Genomic DNA, 26557 nt, shown 5'->3' with positions numbered 1-26557 from the left:
CTGAGATGTCCAAGCAGAGGCGGGAGGCTGGAGAACAGATCAAGGCATCAGAGACTGCCTGACTGGAGGGGGAACGCCAATCCAGGGGGGGTGCAGGACGTCAGGATGCTGAGCAGGTCAGTTTTGCCAGTGAGAGGAGTCAGTGAGCGAGGCAAGGACCATGGTGGGTGTGGTTCCCTCTTCCCTCTCAGGGTTGCTAGAGAGACATACACCGGCTTTTCCCTTCATGTCTCCCTCAGGAACCTCATGAGGAGAGGTGGCTTTGGTTGAAGGTGGGGTTCAGGCCCTCCCAGGTGCCCGGCCTCATATGGCTCCCACCACATCCTCACAATCCGTTAACGCAGAGCAGCAGGGTCACGCTGGCTGCAACATCTGACTACATCCCGGCCTCTCTTCCCACCCGGGGCATCGTTCTTAAAACGTCAGGTCACAAAGGACGGACCACACTTTCTTCACAAAAGAATGCCAATGGTACGAGAGCAGTGATATTCCCTTATTAGAACCTTCTCCTCCCTTATTAGAACCTTCTCCCTTTGTCAAGTGGAATTTATACTTGGCAAGACGCTGTGAGCTCTCAGCACCACGTGAAATCTGAAATGCACTGAAATGCCATCGTTGTGGAAATATTTCACAATTAGACTCACCTCTGCTATTATAGACTAATTACTCAGTTTACGGATTATATAAGTTCTTGGCTTCACCTCCTTCTACCCAGTGAACCTGGTAAGGCACAGGACTGTCACCCTCTTTCTGTCCCTTACTAGGAACTTGAATAAGCAGCATCATGGCTGAACTCCAGTCAATTTTGTATTTTCTTCATAGAAAAGGTGCCGGCGAGGCTTTAAGCCCAAAGGCTTCACGGTGCTTTGACAAAACTACTTTTTGAATTAAAAAAAAAAAAAGTGCATTAAAAAAAGCCCAACTACTTTTAAAGGAAAAGTCACCATTATACAGCGGAATAAGGAATCAGAAATAGATTTTACCTAGAATTACAGCAATGACAGTAGTACAGAAATAATACACGACGGCACGCAGACCGATTTTCCCGGATACACTGGAATCCAGCGCAGCTACACCTGCAGGGGTGACGGGGGAGAGGGGAGAAGTCAAGTTACATTCGTTTTTTAAAAAAAGCCATTTCCAGCACGGGAGGCCATTCAGTCCTCAAGGTGTGAAACAAAGCGCCGAGAGCTGTCCTCCGCACCCGCTAGGCCTACCTCACACATTTCGTCTGGATAAGACGGGTAGAGGAAGCTCTTCAAAACTGCTCCCTGCCCTGCTCACCCTGCTGCCTCAGCCTGCGGCCCCCAGTCACGAGACAGGAGCAGCTCCCCTCGCATCTGCTCTAAGAACTTCATCGAGATGTGTATGTCCCATCACCCCACAGCCTTCAGGATAAACCCCTTCTGGAATTCAGGATCCAGAAACGGTTGATGTTGGAGCATGGAGACCGTTCTTTCCTCACATAATGAACATTGTAAAACTCACAATGGTTTCCCCTTCTACCCTTTTTCTGTCGGGAAGCTCAGAGTCAACCAAAAAGATAACTTTCGTGTGTGATTATGAAGGGAATATATGTTCATTATAATAACCTGGAAGGAAAATAAAAATCACTCCATCTCATCAGCTGTAGTTGGCATTCTGGTGAATTTTCTGTCAATACTTTTTCTTGAAATTTTTTTGTAAACCTAGCGGAGCTAATTCTATAGTTTTTAATCCTCTCTTATTCATACTGTATTATAAGAATTTTTTTGTTATGAATCCCCCCCGGGGTAATTTTAATAGCTACATAATCTTGTCATGTGACCGTGCCATAATGCATTTAATCATCCACTTATTGCTGGAGCTTTGGAGAGTCTCCGAGCCAACTTCAATAATAAATCACAGCAATTTCATTATTTATCCTGGCTGGCACATTTTCTTCTTTTCATGATTTTCAAATTGCTTCTACGTCAACAACCTTATCATGTATGGCTCTGTGAGACAACTTACAATAACCATTTTTGAGAGGTAGGATATAAATAGAGATTTCCAATTTGTGAATTTCCAATTTAAGAGACTTCTGGCCACACTGCTAGCTGTAGGCTCCGCTGGTCTTTGGTGGCCTATAAAATGACCGAACGTCGCCTGGAACTGGAAGGGTTGTCCAGAATGCCGAGAAGAGTTGTAGACGTGGGAGGCATACATCCCTTCTTGCTAGAAACCCTTGCCCTCTGGTAAAGATACTTCTCTACGGCGAGTCCAGTGGTGCAGCTAACTGGACAGTGTCCATGCTGGAAGACGGGCACCTTTCAGCATGCTGTCATTTGAAGGTTCAGACCCTCCCCGGCCCGATTTCCAAAATGAGCACTACAGGTTGACTCAAAGTGGCATCACAGAAAATCCCTGCTTGAATTTCCAGCCTGCGTGAGTTGTCCCGTAACCGTGAGCAAAGCCTGAGGTGCAGGGCAACCCCGAGGAAAGGCCATCAACCTGTAGGCGACCGGCAAGAACAGGTAGCTTGTATATTCCCTCCTGACACTATGAAAGGTCTGTTTTTTTAAAAGTGACCCGGGGGATTACGCTTCTCACATATAATGGTACATAGTCGATGTATGGGACAAATGTGTAAGGATGCAATCATCATCATGAGACAGAAGAAATCATCGCTCACTGTAAAAGTGCCATTCCTCCCAGCTGGGAGCTAACATTCTGAGAGGAAGGATTCTGGCCTCTTTAGCGACCACCCCAGGATGCTGTAAGGGCCCGTCTGCCAAGGCCTGGGGCAAGACTGTGCCGTCCCCGTATGGGGGGCATATTGCAACAGACACGTCCCAGAATAACCCGGATGATAGAGTCCATTGTCTTTCTCTGGGAAAAATGCACTTCGGGTGGTGAGAAGACTGTCTTCTCGTGGTGAGACAATTAACAACTGTGCAAGAAACAACAGCAACAACAAAAAAAATCAAGAGGTCCCAACTCAGAAATGAATGAACTATCTCCTGTTTAGCTTTGGTCTCTTAAAAAAAGGGCAAACGGGCAGCTGGGTGGCTCAGTCGGTTAAGCGTCTGCCTTCAGCTCAGGTTATGATCTCCAGGTCTTGAGATTAAGCCCCGAGTCAGGCTCCCTGGTCAAGGGGGGAGCCTGCTTCTCCTTCTCCCTCTGTTGCTCCCTCTGCTTGGGCTCTCTCTCACTTGCTCTCTCTCCCTCAGATAAATAAAGTCTTTAAAAAAAAAAGAGCAAACAATAATGCAAATATATAAGTTTGCTAGGTATATGATATGAATATAAAATGTGCTCTAATATCCTATTTTAGAGTTCATAAACAATCAAAATAATTATCTATATCAATAATGGCTGATTCAAAAAAAAAAAGAAAATCACCGATTCAACAAACTCCAGGTAACCTACATCAGCACACGTAATCCTGGTCCAAGAGAGGATGTATTTTCCTTGGGTAGATGTACTGTCCTTGGGTAGATGTCTAATTTCAGTGGCTTCCAGCCCCCTAAGGGGCTGACAAGTGACAGGCTCACAGGGTAGCTGCAGAGCTGTTCTCGGGTATGTGTTTTTGCCCTCTCGGGGTTTTCCTCCAGCAGGGAAACAAATTAAATCTATGTATGTAATTGTTTCCAGCATATGTTAATATGTCTTAATTTGTCTTAATGATCTGGCCATGGGTTGGTGCCTCTGCTTCTATTCCAGGACCCAGCTGGCAATAAAAGACTTCATAATAATGAGATTCTTGGTGGAAATATCTTAAGCAAATACATCCCCCAAAGCAGACAGCCAGCTCCTCTCTGCTGGAGTGCAGCAACGGTCTTGTAGTTACTTTCGGGAAAGGCTTTATTTCCCATTCCTCAAATCTACTTCAGTCCTCCAGTTCTTCTGGATAGATCAGAAATGTATTCGAACCAACCATCGCCTTCTCCACATTTTACCTCTAGAGTTACCCTTCTACCTCTCCAGTCACCACCGATCGGCGGCAGAGCTGGCCCCCAAGTCCAGGCTTTTGGATTTATAACGCGGTGCTGAGGACGGAGGTGGTGACCACTGCAGAGACTGGGAACACATGCAGGAAAACAGCCTCATCTTTGAAAACCTCCATAAGTAACAGGAACATGACGGAACTTCATTTGAAGATAAAACACCTGTCTGGATGCCCTACACACCCCACCTGCCAATCAAGGCAAGGATGCTGATGATAACTATAATAAAAATGACGAGGACATACACACCGTGTAGTGGGCGATGACTGCAGGTTAAGTGCGTCAACTTCTTTTAAGCTCAATATTTAGGGTTCACTCCTAAATCCCAAACTCAGATTCAACCCCAAAGGCCAAATTCTTAGCCACTATGTCCCCCTGGCTCTACCCATGTGCTACCAAACTCTAAACCAGAGCTGACCCATAGAACTTCTGGGATGGTGGAAATGCTCTCTATTTGTACTGTCTGACGTCGTAGCCACGAGCTACGGGTAGCTAATGAGCACTTGAAATGTGGCTAGTGTGACTGGGAATTTTCATCTTGCTTAATTGTCATGATTCTCACACGTGGATAATGGCTGCCATGCTGGACAGCACAACCCCTAGAGTGTCCAGCATTTAGTGGGTGCTCAGTAACATTGCAACGAACAAACTCACGTTTAACTCTGTTACGAAACCCAGTACAACCTCTTCCCCTTGCCAGCACGGGGCCGGGGGACACGATGATGGACCATCTTCTCCAGGGATACATGTCCATCACTGCACTGACCACAAGGCCCGAGGCTTATTCTTCTCTGCGTCCCCAGTGCATTAAATAAGGTGCTTTAAGAATTTTGTACTTGATGCTTTCCCCACGACAGAAAAAGCTGCATTTTTTTTTTTCCAGGTAGTCCCTTCCTTACAACGTGAGCCCATGTCAAAGATGCACTCATGTATCAGCACTTTGGAACTCGGCGGGTAGTTTTCTGAGGAACTGCTTGTACAAGGCAGTGTCGTTCAGTTCCCAGGGTGACCAACAAAAACGCTCTTTACACACGATAGACCTTCTTGTGAGAACAGATTCAGGAGCTTCATGTTTCTCTATGCACCTTTTTTCCCATCGTGTGCTCTCCCCGCCCCTCCCCCACCCTTTTAGACACTTTTTCCCATGAAGTCTTAATACTACAGAAAACTGTACATCTGTGAATGTACTAGACATATACATGGGCTTTTTCCATAAAAAGAGTACGTTTCTGCACCTTACCCCAAAGAACCTGCCTTTGCTGCCTTGGGGGTGATATCGGTCCTGTTGAGAACACGCACTCTGGCTCAGTGGATGTCACGGGAATGGTTCCTTAATCCAGATGTTGGACTCTGGAGAAAGCTCCTCTCCTTCACTTCCTCAGTCACACCTAGCCACATGTAGCTCGCGGCTACGACACCAGACAGCACAAATAGAGACACGTGTCCACCCCCACCGGAAGTCCCATGAGGCAGGGCTGGTCTAGAATTTGGTAGCACGTGGATAGAGCCAACACGACACACTGGTTAAGAATATGGCCCCGTCACTTACTGGGGGGAAGGTCAAACAGCACGCTCACCTTCATCCCAAACAGGTGGGACATCACTGTGCTTTATCCTGGATTTCAGGCCATACCTCACACCTGGGAAAGCCTGGTCACCCCTCTCTGCAGTCCATTCCCAGAACCCATTTCCTCTGGGAGCGGCCACCTGCCCTCTGGGAACGGACAGGTGAGAGGAGACTGCACACTAACACGTTACACGGCAGGGGTGACAGGTTTGCAAAGAAACCAGAGGTCAGGGTTTAAAACTGTTTATAGCAATTGGACAGTGATTTTATGTCTGTTCAATATAATCACAAAAAGTAGGGCTAGCATCTTTTATGTCTTTTTTTAAATATATATCTTTACCTCGTAATTCATTTTTATTCTAGTTTACAAAGATTACCGATCTGTGACAGACTGGAAATAAAAAAAAAAACAAACTGGCTCTCTCCCATCCATCTAAAAAACTGGCTGCTTCGCAAAGCCCTGGCACGGTGGTGGGGGGGGGTCCGGTGGGTTTTTGGAGGAGCCAGAGGCGTCGCCAGGCTGAGGTGATGTGGCAGACAGCATCTGAACTGCACAGAAAAAGATGAGCAGGATTCTTATAAAGACTCTTTGCTTGACCACAGGCTCCTGAACCTTCTCCTAGGCCCATCTGTCTACTTCCTGCAAAATCCAGGTGTACCAAGCGCGGTGGTCCCCACATCTATCGTGACGGACCGGAATAAAGTCTGCCTTACCACTTCAACGAGTGTCACTGAATTTTCATTTCCTTAACAAGTCCAGTTTCCAGTGAGCCCCTGATTATCCTTTAAATCCAGGGTCAGTTTTGAGGCTGGGCTGTGGCCTAGAGATGCCGTCCAAGGTTGTCCTTGGAAGTCAGGGGCACCTGCTAGCTCTTTAAGACAGCACACTTGCTTTTCTACCTTGGGACGAAGCTCTGATGAGCTGGGGGTGCTGGCTCCCAGCCAGAGCAGTGATAATCTATTAGAACTTTTTATAAAAACACTACAAAGGAAGCAGTTGCTAAACAATAGCATGTTTTAAAAATAAACACCCGAGGGCAAAAGACTCCCCCGGGAGCTCTCTGATTAAGCTACCACCCACTGGAGAACAAAGTTTTCATGACGTCTCTCTCCACCTTGTCATTAACGTGTCAAAATTAACTCCATTACTGGAAGGTTGTTGTTGTTGTTTTTGGTCTGGCATTTGATGGTGCTTCACAATTGGAAATGGACACAAGACCCAAGAAGCTCATTGTTGCAAGGAGTTAAAACCCTCCTATCCAGAGGACTCCGGTCGCTCTATCACCATCATGGAGAAAAACAAGCATGGACTCAAATCCCAGCCTTCGCCTCCCAGACTCAGTTTCCCCATCGATAAAAATGCAAGTTTTCAATGCCTCTGCCTCCTGTAGGGTAATCGTGAGGAGTAAAGTGAGTGACCTCATCTTGCACAGCTGCTGCGAAGGTTAGAAACAGTATCTGTGACACACCAAGCACAGTGCCTAGTACTTAATTGTACCGGTAAACAGCCTCATTACCGAATGAAATGCTCAAATGGAAGGCTCTCAGCAAGCATTGGCTCATTCATTCCCTCACTCTTTCTCCAGAATTCTTCTGTATTCGTTCATCACACCAGCACCAAAGAGATCCTTTAACAACATCTGTCAGGCCGTCTCACACTCTGGTATGACCGCCAATGGCACGGACGATAAACTAGAGAATCCTCACCCTGGCTGCACAGACCCCACGGGAGGGGGCCTGCCTGCCCCCCCAGCCCAGCCTGCGCCACCTTCCCACTTGGTCGTCTCCCAGCCCTTGCCCGGAGCAGACCCAGCTCCCTCCCACTTTGCAGGGACTCCTTTCTCTGCCCAACTGGCTTCCCCCTACTCTTCGCTTGTCTACTTTCAGCTCTTTTCCTGGGGCTCTTCCCTGAGTCACCAGGCTAAACCAGGCTTCTGTTTTTCCTCACCTGGTACCCTGCTCATACCACGTTTCCAAGTTGTATCAAGGGGCTCAGCATTTATCATCTGTCTTCTGCACTAGACGGTAGGCAGCAGCATGGAGGGCAGGAGACCCAGAGGTCTGTGTGTTCATCAGTGCATACCTAGCGCCCAGCACATAGGAGGAGCTCAATTCACATGGGGTGGTTGAATGAGTCACCTTGTTATGTATGCTCGCCTGCCTCCTCCCTCAGTCTCTGGTCCCCGGACAGCAGAATGTTCCAGAACGGAACTCAAGACTCTGCACCAGTCCCGGGTGCTGCTCTTATGATCTGTGTGATCCTGAACAGTTCTTGGAACTGTCCTCATCTCTGAAGATGGACATAGGGTCCCAGCCAGCTTACTACTCACTGGGTTGCTCGATTAAATGTTGGATTAAATGAATAAAGCCATTCCGCAGGGAAAACAGCTGGCTAGGAGCTCACCTTGCTATTCCAGGACACAGGGACTTCTCTGCTGCCTGATTAATACCCCTGGGATGCGACAGGGGAGGAGAGGAGGCAGCCAGGAGCATGCAAAATATATTTCTGTGCACGTCTTGCCCATGACATCTACTTTTCTTAGAAGCATCAATACAAAGAACTCGCTGAAAATAGGTTTTACTACTACCTTAGACTATTCTGTGAAGTTAACAAAATAAACTGGTCCTTGGGCAGAACCAACTAAAGGTCACTTTGCAGGCTTTATATTTAATGCTCAAAACACATGTCAAGAAGCAGCGGGCCGGTCTCCTGGTCATCAGCCATTCAGGGAGCTGTTTTCAACTTTTTTTTTAAATAAAAACCGTGGAACTTGGTGGTATCTGTAGTTGGGACCAACTTTTCAGAAGCCCCATGAGCTTTTACAGGAGGCTTATGGTTCAGTAAGAGCATTAAACACATCTTAGAGATCTGAGGAAATCAGCCATTCTCTTCAAAGTCCATACGAATGCTTTGACATCAGGACAGCTAACAGCTCAGTGAAACGTCTCTGGTTTTGTTCCCCCATCACAACCTAATTATTATTGAGCTCTCTTTTTGCTTCTCCTTATCCTATAAAATCAGTAGCTCAGGATTCTGGGTAGAAGCCACTTGTATGCTGGTGAACTTCACAATTTAGTGTCTTACAAAGAGTCAATCTTTTCATAACGTTTTCCTTTCCAGAATGAATGCATGTTCTTGTATCTGTATGGCTCAATTCTAATATTGGCCCTGTAGCTTCTGATGCCAATGCAGGGACTTTCTAGAAACTTCTGACAGTATCAGGCATTCCACGGTACAGAACTACTGTTTTCCTATTTCACGGTTGAGGACATGTTACGTGCTTGTCAAGGTTTCACAGCTAGCAAATGGCAGAGCCGGGATTCAAAGCTGGGAGGTCGGGCTCCTTGGTCCGCACACTTTACCACCGCACTCTCCTGTCCCTCTGTGATTGATACCGACCAAGGTTTTTGTTTGATCACACTTTGTCAGGCTCCTGAACCTTCTCCTAAACCCCTCTATTTTCCTGCAAAATCTAGTTTTTGTAAGAACTCTGCTAAGTTGGTTTAACCAGAACCCAGTATCTGAGCGCTCTGCATACCTAATCAGGCTCTCCATCCTCCACCGCCCCCCAGGTGATGTCTGGCCACCCTGGCCTGCCTTCAGCAAGAATCCTACTAGGTTGGTTTAGCCAGAATCCTCCTTTCCCCTGATGGTTCCTCTTAGTGATTTTCCATCCACTGATTCCCCTCCTCCTGCTCCTTGGCTATTAATTCTCACTTGCTGATGCTGTATTCAGAGTTGAGCCCCATTCCCTCCCCCCGCCCTGGGAAATCCCACTGCAGTGGTCCCCACACCTATCATATGGTCTGGCATAAAGTCTGCCTTATGGGGCGCCTGGGTGGCACAGCGGTTAAGCGTCTGCCTTCGGCTCAGGGCGTGATCCCGGCGTTACGGGATCGAGCCCCACATCAGGCTCCTCCGCTATGAGCCTGCTTCTTCCTCTCCCACTCCCCCTGCTTGTGTTCCCTCTCTCGCTGGCTGTCTCTATCCTGTCGAATAAATAAATAAAATCTTTTAAAAAAAAAATAAAGTCTGCCTTATCACCTTTAACAAGCTTCACTGAATTTTTTTTTTTAACAATACTTCCCCACCTATGAGCTCACTGATATGTGGAATTTAAGAAAGAAAACAGAGGATCATAGGGGAAGAAAAGAAAAAATAAGACAAGACGAAACCAGAGAGGGAGATAAGCCAGAAGAGACTTTTTTTTTTAATGATTTTTTTATTATATTATGTTAGTCACCATACAGTACATCCCCGGTTTCCGATGTAAAGCTCGATGATTCATTAGTTGTGTATAACACCCAGTGCACCATGCAATACGTGCCCTCCTTACTACCCATCACCGGTCTATCCCATTCCCCCACCCCCCTCCCCTCTGAGGCCCTCAGTTTGTTTCTCATAGTCTATAGTCTCTCATGTTTCATTCCCCCTTCTGATTACCCCCCCCTTTCTTTATCCCTTTCTTCCCCTACCGATCATCCTAGTTCTTATGTTCCATAGATGAGAGAAATCATATGATAGTTGTCTTTCTCTGCTTGACTTATTTCACTTAGCATTATCTCCTCCAGTGCCGTCCATGTTGTAGCAAATGTTGAGAACTCGTTCTTTCTGATAGCTGAGTAATATTCCATTGTATATATGGACCACAGCTTCTTAATCCAGTCATCTGTTGAAGGGCATCTCGGCTCCTTCCACGATTTAGCTATTGTGGACATTGCTGCTATGAACATTGGGGTGCATATGGCCCTTCTCTTCACTACGTCTGTATCTTTGGGGTAAACACCCAGTAGTGCAATGGCTGGATCATAGGGTAGCTCAATTTTTAACTTTTTAAGGGACCTCCACACGGTTTTCCAGAGTGGCTGTACCAACTTGCATTCCCACCAACAATGTAGGAGGGATCCCCTTTCTCCACATCCTCTCCAACAATTGTTGTTTCTTGCCTTGTCTATTTTTGCCATTCTAACTAAGCCAGAAGAGACTCTTAATCATAGGAATTAAACTGAGGGTTGCTGAAGGGGAGGTGTGTGTGGGGATGGGGTAACTGGGTGACGGGCATCAAGGAGGGCACGTGATGGAATGAGCACTGGATGTTATATAAGACTGATGAATCACTGACCTCTACCTCTGAAACCAGTAATACTTTATATGTTAATTAATTGAATTAAAATAAAAAGTTAATAAAACAAAACAAAACGAAACAATACTTCCCCACCTGCACCTTGTTCACGGTGCTGCTTTGCAGAGAATGGCACAGGTGGGGGTCACCACTGTCACTTGCTTCCCCATGCCTAGACAGACCACAGACCCTTGAAGAAGGCACATGCACACCCTTCCATCCCCACTCCTCTTCCCCGTGTCTCCAGCGTTCTGCTTGAAGTCTCACTGGCCTCCTCGAGAGGTGCCGTGCCATCTGCTGTTATCTTCTGCCTGGAGTCCCTGCCCCCTTCATTTAATTCTGATCTTTTCTTGAAAACTCCACCCCAGCGTCCCCTCCACAGTCCTCATTCCCATTAAGCACTAATCACACCACTACTTTATTGCTGGAACAGGACTTATCTTTATGTCATGTGTGCCTAGCACAGAGCCTGGGACATTGAAGATGGAATGAACGAGTGAATGAATGAATGAGTGAATGAATGAATGAATGGATGAGTGAATGAATGAATGAATGAATGGAATCCCAGGTCCATGCATTCAACACATAGGAGGTTTCTTAGAGTCCCTGCAAGGTTTTTCACTCATTTTTTAAAAGAAACAAAATCAGGTTAACTTACAGTCAAACAGAGCTGGGAGCCAGTGCAGTCACAGTATGGGCAGAAGTTAAAGCTCATTCATGGTTGATTCTCGGGGCTTCACTATCTCAGAACGAGACTGAAGCAGGGCATATTTATCTCTTGCCACTTTTCATTTGATTACTGTGGCAAGTGGCACGTTCGTTGTGGGAGCTCCACTCTTTATACATTAGGTGCCCTTTCCCTCTTTGCAGAAAAGGCATCGTAGACATCAAATTAATATAATAAGTCCTCTGGCTTCAAGAGCTGTCTTCTAACTCAACAGGAATTTCCCGATGATCTTAGGAAAATGTTTAATTCATGTGTGCAACGCTGCTTAGTTCATCTTATTTTCTCGGTTCCCCAATGAGGCTTGGGAAAGTTAAAAAGAGCACTTCAGGCAGAGCCCAGTGGTTACAGATGTTGCAAATGAGGCAAGTTCCTTCTTGCTCTGTATGGTTTTAGGCTATAACCTTGCCTTCCCCAGCATGGAGTTTTAAGTTTACAGGCCACCTGGAAATGGCAATTTTCTAGAGATGCAACTCCAAAAAATCACCAATGTTTCCAGAAAAGCACGCATACTCTGCCCCACTCCCCCACCCGCTGAAGCTGACATCAAACACTCTTAGCTCCCTAACGGCAAGACGTACAACCAAGTGATACGTGTGTCTTCCACCCTTCTACCTTCTTGCCCACGAGGGGCCTCGTGGACCCGACTCGGGTGAGTGGCAGGCACCTCAACCTCTCACAGGTGGTTTTCTCTTCATCTGTTTTCACACAGTGGGGGTTAACAAATGTTGAATTCCACCGAACCCTGTTTCAAGGGGGGGCGCACGGCACAGTTCTTTGCAGATAGTACCCAGGTACACAGCTGCTTATGAGTAAATGAACACCCAACTTAAAAAAAAGCCTTCCCCCGCCCCTACGATCCAAGTGTGTCATCACCTGCAAGGCCTGAACTGAACAAGCAGGGGTCTCCAAAAACCTGGACTGACTTCTCCATTCCTGGTGCCTTTTTGGGACATTTACACTTCATTGCTTGATAGGAGTAGTAGTTGCTGTGTTGGCTTATTTTGCCACAGGATTCCACCTCAACTACCCTTATCTTGGTTCGAATCTAGTCTTGTCCTTCCTCTTGACCAGCTGCTGGCTGTCCTCCTGTTATTGCAAATAAATGCTTTATTGGCACACACCTATGCCCACCACTTACATATTGCTTATGGCTGCTTTCCTGTGACAGCCAGTTGGGAAGCTGGACAGAGACCATTTGGCTTGAAAAGCCTCAAACATTCGCTATCTGGTCCTTTACAAAGAAAGTCTGCAGACCCCTGCTTGCTAGAAAACCAACTTATGTACGTATTCTACGTCTGGCTGTTGTTTAATAAATATTGTTTCTATCTGAGCCTCTGTAAGACTTGATTTGTTTTCTTGGTTAAAAACTAGTGGAAAACCTTTGGCCTTAGAGTTGAGATCAAGCCCCCGAAATTTGGAAATCCTGATGTAGACAGAGGCTGAAGTGACAACCATTTAAAGTTTGAAACAAGATTTTTTTTTTAAATCACTGAAGTATGGAGTCTTATATTTATCTTTGAAGAAACTCCCCACGAATGTATATCTAATACTTAACCAGTGCTCTTGTCAAAACAGGAAGGTCATCAAGGAACAGAATGCAAGTGTTTTCTATCAAAGTCTTATGTTTGGTACGTGATTTGTTCAGGAGGTGAAATCAGTACTAGGACCCAGGGACTCAGGGGCTTGGCGTGGAGGGAAGGGAGGGAGTTTCCTTGGCTCGATGTGAATTTGGAATGTACTGAGCTGCACACCAGTGTGGTTTTCTGAGGGGTCGACATGTGTAGGAAATCCAGAGTGAAGTGCCACAGGAATGGGTCGGAATAAGTGTCTTGCTCCCAGGAGCCGGCACGGACTCATCATAGCCCAACCTGGACAGACTCCCAAGTCCTGCAAGTTGGGTGGCTATGCCCCAACTTGTCAGGTACTAACAGTACCCATTCTAGTGTGAGTCTCCTGATGGGGTCCCCAAGGCAAACCGTCCCTTTGCAGCTGTGAGGAGGGTTTCCTCCAAAGAGGATATTCCTTGATGGTGGTCATCCCAGGAAGAGGTCGCCCCTGGACCAGGACAGGAGGACCTGTGTGATGGTGAAACTTTTCCTAGTGTCAGGTGTGGGGTTGGGGGTGTGGCAATGCCTGGAACATCGTCATGTGGAGGAAGGAATAGGCTGGCAGCTAAGCAAAGGGGCAGCCCTCTCAAGACCCCCCAGGACTCTCAGAAAATCCCCATTGGGGAGCAGCTGGATGTCACTGTTGGTGTTTTCCCTACTTTCACTCCCCAATCTGTCATAAAGCTTTGTCCCAAGGAATAGCCTGGACTTGGCTATGCTGTCAAGAATTATGTTCTCATTTCTATCTTAGGATAGAGGAGCAAAGGGGGAGCTCCTCAGGTCAGAGGGGAGGCAGCAGGCACAGGAGACACTGGAGGGGGTGTGCAGCTATGACCAGCAGAACACCTCCGGCCCAGGTGGTGGGGGCAAACAGGATGGATGGAAGAGACGGGGAGCTCTTCCTGAGCACAGTTAGGGCGCCATCTTGGAAAGATGTTCAGGGAACCTCTGGGAGAGGCCGTTGAGGGGCCGTTCCCTTTCCTATGCTGGTCCTAGGAGGCTCGAGTCATTGTCATTGGTGTATTAAAGAAAACGTGCTCTGAATTTAAACTCACTGGCTGGTGAGACCTGGACCAGGACTTTCCAGAGCCACACTTCTTAGGCATGTGCATAAGCCATTTCCCCTGCTATTTCCCTGGTGGTCTGGTACAAATACAGCTTAGAAACCTAAACTTAACCTAAACCTAAAGGCCCAAACAGATAGTCTGCTCATCATGAGTGTGTCCCTCAGGATGTAAATTATGGGAAGGATTCTGTTTTTGCCTACACTGCCTGTCTCTGAAAATGCTTTGAGATTTTGTCTACTGTGCATTCTTTTTTTTTTCTGTTTTAGCTAAATTCTAGACATTCTGTCATCTTATCCCTACATACTTCCATACGCATTAAAAGGACATCTTCTTACATAACTAAATGCCATTATCCCCACTAAGAAAATCATCAACAATTTCTTGATACCATCTAACAGCCAGCCTATATTCAAATTTCCCTGATTAATGTGACATCTTACCCTCCTCGTCACACGAAGAAGGCACCTTCTGTTTAAAAAAAATAGCTTTAAAAAAAAATAGCTTTAAAGTATTTTTATGTCAGCAGAGTCTTTGATGGCAGAGGGTTTTTTTTTTCCTACTTGTTAATTCATCAAGAGTTTCCTTTATGCAGAAGCACAGGCTACTAGTCATAGGCCTCAATTTTTATTTCTACCTCTAATTTGTGCATCCTGAGGGCATTCATTTCACTCTCCCCAGCTTCCAACATCCATCTTCCTTTGTCCTAATAAGTGTGTAAAATAAGGTATCGATCTGCTGGATTTATAAAGGCGTCTGGAATGTGAAAACGGCTCTTGTGTATTTCCACAGCTGTCCTGTGCTCTCCCCTGCTGGCTCCGTGCTGGGAGGCGGGGGGGGCTCAAAGCCCCTGTAGGGTTTGGGGTGGACAGACTGAGCACCAGGGAAAAGGTAGTGCAGAGGTGAAGGGCTGAGAGCACAGCTGGGGAGGAAGGGAGCGGGGAACCTGCAAGAGGCTGAGAGAGAGGAGCACAGAGCAGAATCCATCCCACTCTCTCTTTTTTCTTTCTTTCTTTTTTTTTATTTGAGAGAGAGAGGGAGTGAGTGAGAGAGAAAGAGAGAACATGAGCAGGGGGAGGGGCAGAGGGAGAGGAGAAGCAGACTCCCTGCTGAGCAGGGAGCCCAATGCAGGACTCGATCCCAGGACCCGAGATCTTGACCTGAGCAGAAGGCAGATGCTTAACCGACAGAGCCACCCAGGCCCTCCCCCCTTTTTTTCCTTAAAAAAGAAAGAAAGAGAGGGGGGGAGAAGGGGTGCGAGGAAGAGAGAAAAAAAATACAAAACCAAACAAACAAAAATAACAAACATGTGTTTGCCTTGAAATTGTAAAGAAGGCACAATGAGTCATGTTTTCTTACTACCCTGCTCTAACCATCATTAACTGTTTGGTTTTCGTCCTGACGTTTACAAATGCACATAAATTTTAATAAATTTCAGATTGTACACAACATCCTGTTGTGTAATTTGTTTTATCTTCCTATTTTATACCCTGTGAGGAACATATCTACATGCCATTAAATGTTTCCAAAACAAGGTTTTTAACAGTTGCAGAGAATCATAACTTAGGGGTATAACTTACATTTAGATTGCTTAGAATTCACCACCATTATAAAAAAAAATGCTACCACGAACATTCTTGTACCTAAATCTTTGAACAGATCTCATTATTTACGAGAAATTCTGAGAAGTAGAATTGCAAAGTGGAGAGAGATCAGGACATGTTCCAAGCTGCGCTCCCCAAAAGTTTGTTCCAGTTAATACAATAATCGAAAATGTATGAATGAGCCTGTTTTCCCACACTCTTGCCAACACTAGTAATATTATGTTTCCTCCTTTAATCTGACAATTTAAATCACGAACACGGCATCACTGTTCCCAGACTGCTTTATTCATGTCCCTTTGGGTAAGCGGTTCTGGTCTCTCTCTTACTCCCGTTTCACTGCTGGGGGTTCGCTAAAGGAGAAATGTGGAAATGTCCAGGCCTGTGCTACGGCTCTAGAAAGCAGCTGGGCTATGCGAGCAGAGTGCTGAGGGCTGCACATTATTCTCCTAGATTATCTGCAAGGCTGAGCGAGCACACGAAACAGCCAGACTGCAAAAATACCACTAGTTATTCACTGCCAAGAATGGTACATATTTCAACATCTGCTATTATACGAGCATATTCATACATGTATTTTTACCTTTTTTCTAAAACCCGGCTCAATGCATGAGTTGTGCATTTGCTGCCTAATTCGGATCCACTTTCCATACATTCCTTCATAGACCCGAGCTGTTTTCCTTATTTATTTTATCTATCTCTCTAGCTAGCTAGCTTAGAGAGAGTGTGAGCGAGCAGGGGAGGGGCAGAGAGAGAACCCCAAGCAGGAGCCATACTCAGCAGCGCCAAACCCCACGTGGGGCTCAATCCCACGACCCTGAGATCAGAGCCTGAGCCAAAATCAAGAGGTGGACGCTCAAGCGAGGCGCCCCCCTCCACAGACCCAAGTTTTAATGCTATTGATCACCAAGCGGTTTATGTACCTTGTACAACAGCATGCAAAACGCAGTATTGTATGTACAACCGTGAACATTTTTCTGGGGAGAGAGTCCAAGGCTTTCACCATGTTCTCAAAAGAGCCTAAGAAAAGATTTAGAATCTTGATGTGGAGAAAATTCTCAGGGGTTATAAAAGCAGCACCTACGGGGCCAGCAGGTAATGTAAACGAGTGGACGAGGTATCACGACACAGAGGCAGGGGCAGTGGTATCCTCAAATGTCTCCGCGTCGGCTAAACAGACTAGCTGTCTCTCAGCTGTTGGTCTGTGGGGAAACATGGGTCCAGTGTCTCCTGATCTTAATTCTTTTCAGAGGAACCCAGACACATGGGTGCTCACACGGAACCTTCCGAATTTTAAGTGCTTACGATAATTTAAAGTTGAACAGATAAACAAATCATAGGCGGTATAAACCACTGGCCTGCTGATGTGGCCCCCAGGTGGCAGGGCCTAAAAGAAATCAGGCATTTCAAAACATAATTAAATACAGACACAAAAATAATTAAACGCTCTTTTTAGGCTTGTAATAAGCCAAGAGCGCCAAGACCATTTAAGGACAAGGCCCTTGGAGAATTCTAGCCTGACTGCAGTTAGGCACTTGGGAAGTTTAAGAGCCAAATCTATAGGTCTTCAAGCAACGCAGCTGGGGAGATCCTGACCCCCACCCTCCCTCCCCCATAGATCAGCCGCAGGTCTTCCTAGTGGCAGCGGGGGAAAAACATTCTGGAAGAGGACACGTCGAGAATCCTAATTGCATGATTACGGAACACCTTGATTTCTCAAGCTGACAACATTAGCGATCGTCAGACTACATTTTACTGAATGCCGGAATTAAGATGAGTACAAGGAACTTCGGAATACACTGAGAAGCTTACTACACCCAAATGACATTTTTGTAAGCCAAATGAATCTCTACCCCCAGAGGGGAGCGTGCTCTTTCAACGGACCCTGCAACAGAGTGACCAAGAAGGGTAACAGCATTTCCAAATCCAACTGTGTCACAAGTTCAGATTTTAAAATACTAGGCTTTTGGGGCGCCTGGGTGGTACAGCGGTTAAGTGTCTGCCTTTGGCTCAGGGCGTGATCCCAGCGTTATGGGATCGAGCCCCGCATCAGGCTCCTCCGCTATGAGCCTGCTTCTTCCTCTCCCACTCCCCCTGCTTGTGTTCNGTTTTCAGGGCACATATGCGGAGGCCTGGAAGCGGGGTGAGAAAGGCAGAGAGACCCGGGAGGGCAGCCGCATAGACCCGGGGGTGGGGGGCAGGGGGGCCAGCATGGCGGCAGTTGGGAAACAGATGAGTGAACTACTCAAAACAACATCAAAACTGACACCCACATTTTGCCCGGGGACACTGGCTGACATTTCAGTGACCAAATATGTGGGCGGTTTTTTTTTTTTTTTTTTTAAAGTCCTGTGCCCTGGATAGAGTTTTATTTATAATATGTTTGAAAATGGCATCTTCCACCCAAGACATCACATGGCTGGCCAAATGAAGATTCGAGCGGTGGTGGACAGGGCTCTACGCAGAGCCATGCCGCTTTGTGAATAATGAAATATTTCCACTCAAGCAAATGTACACTTTCCAAGTAAGGAGTGTGTGTGTGCGTGTGTGATGCATCAAATGCATTTCCATTTTTTCCATAATTAGAAAAGAACAACTTAACAGACAGCTCCTTAAATAATCACAGAGAACCACCAGTTTTCTCAACGTACCTGTAATCATGCTGGATATAATCAATGGCAAAATGACGAGTTTCAGCATCCTCATTAGGATTTCCCCAGGAAAAGCAAAGTAGAATTTCTCCAGACTAGAGAGCGTGCTGTATTCTCGAACCAAGACTCCTATGGTGATCCCTAAGAAAAAGATTGGAAAGAGGAAAACCAGCATTGAGTTCTTCTGTATACACTTCTATGGAAAAATATCCCCCCAACCCCCACCCCCACATTTTATTGGCAAGAAAAACAGTTTAGATGGTCTTCCACAATTCTGTAAATTTTAGACTTAAAAAACAAATCACATTTTAATGAACACAAAGTACACATCATTCGGTGAGTTTGTAAAAAATATTCTTCACGTGAAAGTTTTTGCTTTCATTTCTTTTCTCCTTCAATTATATTTATTGTAATGACAAAACATCAAAAGACACTGTGAGAAGGAAAAGCAATCTTTGTCAACTCAATGTAACTACTTTGTTTTTACACACTCCCCTTAGTCTTTGTCTATCTTAGGTATTTTACATTTTATTTTAATTTGTTAGTTTGTGTGTTGTTTTAAGTAATCCCTACCCCCCACACGGGGCTCGAACTCACCACCCTGAGATCAAGACTCACAGGCTCTTCCAACTCAGCCAGCCAGGCGCCCCAGGTGTTTCACATTTTATATTTTACGTATCAGTGTTCGTTTTTCTCATTTTCTCATAAATACTCTTTTCATGATAGTTTTTATGATATTCTCTGTTTAAGCAACTTTTGTGATTTTAAAGGCAACATAAGGTCCTCTTGGTTTGATCTATTTACATGTTGTTGAACAACTGTGTTGTCTAATGCTCTCCGTTCTGTGTTGGCTCTTTCTGGATGATGATATGTCCAAACTGGTCTGATCAAGAGGCTTTTTATGAAGTTACTGAACTGGAGTACCTTGGAGACCGAGGCTTGTATTTCTGTGAGTAGGGAAATGTTCAAAATCAAGAAACGTTACACAGCGGACCCCTGAACAATGCCGGGCTTTGGGGCACCAATCCCCACACAGCTGAAAATCCACGTATAACTTCTGTCTCCACAAAAACATAATTGCTAACAACGTGCTGTTCACTGAGAGCCTTACCGAGGACATTAGCAGTCAATTAACAGGTATTTTGTATGTTATATGTAGTGTGAACTGGATTCTTACAATAAACTAACCTAGAGAAAAGAAAATGTTATTAAGAAAGTCATAAGGAAGAGACATTTACAGTGCTGGACTGCATTTATTGAAAAAAAAAAGGTCCGTGTGTACATGGACTTGCGTAGGTTAAACCCGTGTTGTTCAAGCTCCGAAAGCTTGCCCTCCAAGACGTCTATATGAATTCCTTCCTTGTCCTGGCTCTGGTAATTACAAATCACAAACTTCCAGGTATTTCTTACTTATCCTCTTCCAAATGGTCCCAACATCTAACTGCCTTACTCCTCTGACCTCCACATGTTGCCCCTTTGCAACACCCTCTTTTATATGTTTTAAAGATTTTATTTATTTATTAGAGAGAGAGCGCGAGCATGAGCAGGGCGAGGGGGAGAGAGAGAGAGAGAATGTAAAGTAGACTCTGTGCTATGCGTGGAGCCCGACGTGGGGCTTGATCTCACGACCCTGAGATCACTACCTGAGCTGAAACCAAGAGTCAGATGCTTAATGGACTGAGCCACCCAGGTGCCCCTCTTTTATATTTTTTGTTATTTTTTAAAAATTTATTTCTTTCTTTTAAGCAATCTCTCCACCCTACCTGAGGCCCGAACTCACAACCCTGAGATCAAGAGTCGCATGCTCTTCCGAATGAGCCAGCCAGGAGCCCCATCACACCCCCACATTTTTTAAACCAAGATATAAGATGGGCTGGGATGACTTGCACATCTTTTTTCCTTCACCAGCCTCTGAGGATGATAAGCTAATGGGAGATAAAATGGCTAAACAGACTCAAGGAGGACATCACCAGATCTGCTCCTTTACAAACTCAGATAATTAGTTGTGAGAATTCACAGTTGCCAGGCACAGTTAAGGACTCTAGGGCAACAAAGAGAGATCTGAATTATAATCAATACTAGCTTTTTCATTTAAACTCAGGTATGCTTCCCATGTCCATTAGCAGGGCCAAATAAAGGAACCCCACAAGATACACCTGTGTAGTGACCTTATCCTTGGTTTAATCTTATTTTCCTACCTGTTTCACCGTTGTCTTGATCTCTTTATTTTGGGCATGCATTTCTAAATGTATTTCTGATCAGCCCTTTTAAATTATTTTTGGAACAAACATATACACAAACATTTCTCAAATTGTAGCTAAGACAAAAAAAAAAAAAAGCTCAATATCAATCCTGCTCGGTTCATATTTCAAAACCTAGGGTTAGAGATTCCTGAATGGTTCAGACCGCCAAGGATTCAAAATATTTTAAGTGAATTTAAAAACCATGTTGTGCTCACTTCCTACTTAATTAATGCCTATGTTCAGCTGTTCTATGTAGAACATACCTACTTTATGCTGTTAGGATACTCTGTAGTGCTCAGTGTTTAAAAAAACCAAACACACAGACATTCTCTCTCATACTCTGTAGGTTGCCTCAAGTAAAATTTGGCTTGTATGTCAAAGAAAGCTCTGTGTGTGAAAAGAAAGGAGATGTGTCTGTGCTCAAAAACCCACCACAAAAGCACTCTGTTGAGTCGCAAAAGAACCCCAGGTGCTCCAATTTTAGGGTTTATATTACTAGCGATTAACTGTGCCTCTAATCATCTCCACCCCAAATAAATGCAGGGAAATTAGAAAGAAGCATACTTGCTGTTTTTCAGCCTTGATCCAGATAATGGGTTTTTATGGGAGCGATAAAAGAGTCCCCACAAAGAGCCATTTCAAAGCTATCACGGGCGACAAGACCACAAATAAGTTACTCTATTTAGCAATGAAAACTCTCTACCAAGCGTGTTCTTGAAGTTGAGTATCACAAATTGTCATTTCTTCTTTTTTCCTTTTTTCTTTTTTTTACTGAAAAGGAGGAGACTATAAATATCAACCAGGACCTGGAAAAGCAGTTGAAAGATTTATCCTGGTCCAGAGATGTCATCCCAGAACCCTCAAGCGTTAAGAAGTGTCTGGTGAAGAACGTCAGCCAGGAGTCGCACCTGGTAAATGCATGCGTTTTAAGCTGTTTGGAAAAACTGGATGCCTGATAAGAAAAATCAGTGGAAGATTTTCTGGGTCCCAAGATGAAGTCAGGATTTCACTGGGCACAATCCTTCTCTACCCTTTTCCAGAGCCAGAATCTTGGACTGGATTTAAGAGCACGGAGCGGTGTCCAAAATCAAAGGCTGATGGGAATACGAGCCCGCCTGGAGGTACACAGGTCAGACCCACCTGGCAGGATCACTCCCAGAACTAGGGAAGGCGAAGATCAAGAACCTCTCTGAATGGTATAGCTCTCCGGAGGCCTTCGGCAGGGCCAACAAGGAAGCCTGAAGGTAGAATTCTTATGTAGACCTCTGTAGGCCCAGAAATGACCAGGAACTCATTCTTGGGTGGCTTTCTCTCACTCGGGCAGGAAGATCCCAAGCAGGTACTAAGGCAGCCTGGGAAGAGCTCCGTGTTAGAACCACTGGCTCGAGTGCTGGCTTTGCCATTTACAAGGTTTGAAACTTGGGCCATAGTTTCAACCTCTCCCATCATCAAGTGGTGGGACTGAAGGTATGGGGCAAAAGGCTTGGATGAGATGCTTTCAAGGTTCATTCTAACGCCCAAGATGCTGTGATAATCTCTGAGCATTGGTGTCCTCAGCTTTAAAATGGGGCTCATAGGGAGCACCTGGGTGGCTCAGTCGGTTAAGTGTCTGCCTTTGGCTCAGGTCATGATCTCAGGGTCCTGGGATCGAGTTCCGTGTCCGGCTCCCTGCTCAGTGGGGAGCCTGCTTCTCTTTGCCATTCCCCCTGCTTGTGCTCTCTCTCTCTCTGTGTCAAATAAATAAAATCTTAAAAAAAAATAAGGCTCATAGGACCAGTTCATGGGCTCCTAGAGAGCTGGTCGGGCCTTCCCCACTGTTCATGCTAACTGTATCAGTAAAACAAGGAAGGAAGAAACTTAGGAAGAAAACAATTAAGACCTCAGCTGGAGATTTCTTCTTCAAGTTCATGTTGTCTCAAACAATTGCCAGTTCAGTGGCCCTATCTTGGAAGAGATGGGGTGATTTTTTTTCACTCTAAGCTCATAAAAAAAATTATTGTTCAAGAAATAATTCTGGAGGGGCGCCTGGCTGGCTCAGTCAGTGGAGCGTGTGACTTTTGATCTCGGGGTTGTGAGTTCAAGCCCCACAATAGGTGTAGCGATTACTTAAAAATAAAAATCTTGAAAAAAAGAAATAATTCTAGAAATCAAAATAAAAGAAAAAGTCACGGAAAATAATTTATACCGACCTATCCTCCCCCCTCACCCCACTTTTCAGGTTCTATCCAGCCTTTGTTCTATGTGCATGTGTTTTTTTATAGTTATAAAAATTAATCTGGGGATAGTAGCTGAATTGCATTTGAGAAAGCAGATTTATGAAAATAGCATTGCTCCTGTTTTAGGGTATTTTCAGAAAAGAGATTAAAATCTTCTGTGGTTTTTTTAATCAAAGCCCAGAATGGTTCTCTGGTACACAGACTGATTTTGGCTTGATTGAATAAGAACTATTGGCAAAGGAAAAAAATATTTTTAATTATCCCAGGATGAGTTATCTAATCATGCCATCTTGCTAAGCACCATATTAGGAGAATTAGCAATATGCCTTCTTGCCCTTCGGGAGCTCATCTAAGATGAACGTGGATAACCAGAAAACAGAAAGTGTAGAATGAATAGTTATTAACAAATGACTGTGTGCATACACCAGATAGAGTCTAGCCTGTCCTTCCACTGAAATAGATCTGTTCCCCTTGCTCATCGTTTTCTTTAGAGTTGAGTAGTTCCACCAGTGAGAGCTCTTTACGTGCACTTTGGCTCCAAACAGATGCCTCTGTAAAGGCATATTTTTAAACCCTTAAAACATATACTTACGGCACAAGCAATATTATCACGGTTCTACTGGAAATAACGAGTTCAAAAATTCACTCACAATCTCACCGACTCAAATACATGCAAAGAGAAATTGCTTTTGTTTCTTTCATACGCGATTGTGGTTAACCATAACATGATTTAAATAAAAAATTGAAAAAAAATGACATAATGGTTAACAATTACTGCATACATACTTTATGTAAGACTGTGCGCTAAGCCCTTCCAATGAATTATCTCTTGTATATTATCTTTGTAATTTTTAAATTTAAATTCAATTAGCCAACGTACAGTACATAATTAGTTTTTGATATAATGTTCAATGATTCATTAGTTGCGTATAACACATCACGTGCCCTCCTTAATGCCCATCCCCCAGTTACCCCATCTCCCATCCTCCCACCCACCTCTTTCCACAACCCTCAGTTTGTTTCCTGGAGTCCAGAGTTATCTCTTGTAATTTTTAATGGCTGTATAATTATAGGGTTTGGGGGCAGTTTTTCGTGGAAGTAAAATTCACATAACATAAAATTTATCATTTCTAAAATGTAGAACTCAGGGGTTTTTAGTACATTTGCAATGTTGTGTAACCACCACCACTATTCAATTCCAGAGCATTTTCATCACCGATAAAGAAACCCACACCCATTAGCCGCCACTCCCCAACCCTCCCTTGCCCCAGCACCTGGCAAATACTAATCTGCTTTCTTTTGATCTGTTGATTCTGGACATTTCATATAAACGGTGTCATACAACACGAGGCTGTGATGATTGGTTAGTCTTACGCGTCAACTCGGCTAGAATATGGCACCAGTTATTCAATAAAACATGGATCCAGGTGTGGGTGGAGGTATTCTGTAGATGTGGCTAACATCTACAATCAGTTCACTTGAACTGAAGATTACCCCTGATAATCTTGGTGGTCTCATCCCGTCAGCTGAAGGCCTGAGGAGAAGAACCAAGGTTTCTTGCAGAAGAAGGAATTCTGCCTCAACATGGCAGCTACAAGTCGCTGCCCGAGTTGCCCGCCTGCCCTGTGGATTTCGGACTTAAGTGGAACCCACAAGTGTATGAGCCAATTCCTTAAATCTCACGTAGATTTACGCACGAGATTCTGTTTCTCAGGAGAATCCTGACTGATCCTGCGGCATGTGTGTCTGGATTCATTGACTTAGGATGTTTTCAAAGCTCATCTTTGAATCTTGTAAGGGTTTTGCTTTGGGTATTTCTCATTTAATATTATATTACAGGCATTTCCTCATGCTACACATCCTCATCTTTTTTGAGTGCTGGATAATACTACCTTGGATGGACACGTTTCTTGACCACCGCCCCCCCTCCGTTAAACATTTCAGTTCTTGACAATTTTGTTGAATGTTACAGTTTTCCTAACGATCAAAGGAGACAAGCATAAAATATGACACAAAGGCTTGAGTTTATTGTGCATTTTCAGGCTCAAGGGAAGAAAGTACCTTAAATGCATTCTTTGTGGTATCTAAATTCAAGAAAAAGCAAAACCAAGTGCACATTTATTAAAATCCAACTATATGCCAAGTCTTGTATTGAATGCTGGAGGATCTGAGGGGGAGGAGTTGAAAAAAGAACACAATTTCGTTATTACTGCAATAATAAACGTTTTCCTTCATGGATGGATCTGTCCCGTCAACAGAAAACGTGGTCTGCACTGCTTGAACAATCACTCCCTCTTCGTCCACCACCTACAATTAAGATGGCTCAGGAGCAAAGTTGATTTGAAGAGCGTCGGACAGGTTTCTGTACACGTCCCTCGCTGTTAAACTGCATCATGTCGTTTGTATGCGTTCAAAAATTTGACTTCCGCCATATCCGTCTGGATACAGTCTTTTGTAGCCTGCTTTTTCCTTTTGAGACTTTTTCACAATGTGTTTGAGACTTATTCATATTAATACAGGCAGATTCATTCTAAGAGCTGTTCAGTATTCTATACCACACTCCCTATTTTTTGTTTTCTGCATCATTAAATTCTGCTCTTATTGAATGATCGATCGTTCCTTCTGTTTTTTTCTAGGTTTGCCCTCTTCTTTCTCTAACTTTGTGAGTTGACTGCTTAGCACATTAGCTTGTTTCAATATAGGCATATAAAGGTATATATTTCCTTTGAAATTCTGTTTGTGCTCCCTAAGTTATTACATAGTATTTTCACTGTTGTTTAGTTCTAAATGTCTTCCAATTGCATTGCGATTTCTTTTTCGAACTGTAAATTCTCTAAAAATAGGCTTATAAGTATCTAGATACATGAGGATTTGGGGGCTTTTAATATTCCTTCTTAGTGTCTCTGTGATGCGTTCTCACGGATTTTCTGGTACCGACTTCAGTTTGCCCATCTTTCTGTCAGTTGCAGTTGCTGGGTGTTTTGTTCATTCACTGAGTTTTTAATTCCACTGTCTCTAAGTTTCATCTCTGGAAGTTATTGTATCCTTTTTAGAGTATCCTTCTCCTATTTCCTAGTTTCTATTCATCTGTCTCTCTTTAACTATTTTTCTTAAAGATTTTTTTTGCATTTATTTCCTTTTTTATAATAATATTTTTATTATATTATGTTAGTAAAGATTTATTTATTTTAGACACAGAGTGCGCCCACGTGTGTGGGGGGTGCAGAGGGAGAGGGAAAGAGCATGTCAAGCAGACTCCACCCTGAGCACAGGCACGGGGCTCCATCTCACAACCCCAAGATCATGACTTGAGCTGAAACCAAGAGCCTGACACATAACCACCTCTGCCATCCAGGCCCCCCTCTTTAATCATTCTAAACATACTTCGTATTCTTTCAGACTGCTGTATCCTCTCCAGTTTTCGGAATGTGCATTCTCTTGTTTGTAGTGTATATATTAATTTGTGTCATTTCCTCGTGTGGTTTGTAATTTTTGACTGTAGATTTCTCTTTTGGGGGCGGGGCTGGTTTTCTTAGAGTAGGAAACCTGTCTCTCTTTGGGAATTAGGAGTTTCAAGGTCACCAGGACTATCTTCCTATTAGTTTTTCAGTGTAGGAGGTCAGCAGTCTTCCCCTCCCCCCCAAGTTTTTATTTAAATTCAAGTGAGTTAACATGTAGTGTGGTATTAGTTTCAGGACTAGAATTTAGTGATTCATCACTTACATATAACACCCGGTGCTCATCACAAGTGCCCTCCCTAATGCCCATCACCCATCTAGCCCATCGCGCC

General features: G+C 44.5%; 1 protein-coding gene across 1 annotated transcript in view; it reads right to left on the bottom strand.

The window, feature by feature from the left end:
- The window catches only part of SLC1A1 (solute carrier family 1 member 1), a 78117-nt gene that overhangs the window by 21304 nt on the left and 30256 nt on the right, over positions 1-26557 (bottom strand). Inside the window, 2 exon segments of the mRNA XM_040620299.1 lie at positions 984-1076; positions 18309-18449. Coding sequence (XP_040476233.1) covers positions 984-1076; positions 18309-18449 — 234 coding nt within the window.

Source organism: Ursus maritimus, unplaced genomic scaffold (genome assembly GCF_017311325.1).
Source record: "Ursus maritimus isolate PB19 unplaced genomic scaffold, ASM1731132v1 scaffold_34, whole genome shotgun sequence".
NCBI classification, from domain to species: Eukaryota; Metazoa; Chordata; class Mammalia; order Carnivora; family Ursidae; genus Ursus; species Ursus maritimus.
The sequence above is the reverse complement of the archived record's forward strand: the minus strand, read 5'-3'. Positions and strand labels throughout refer to the sequence as shown.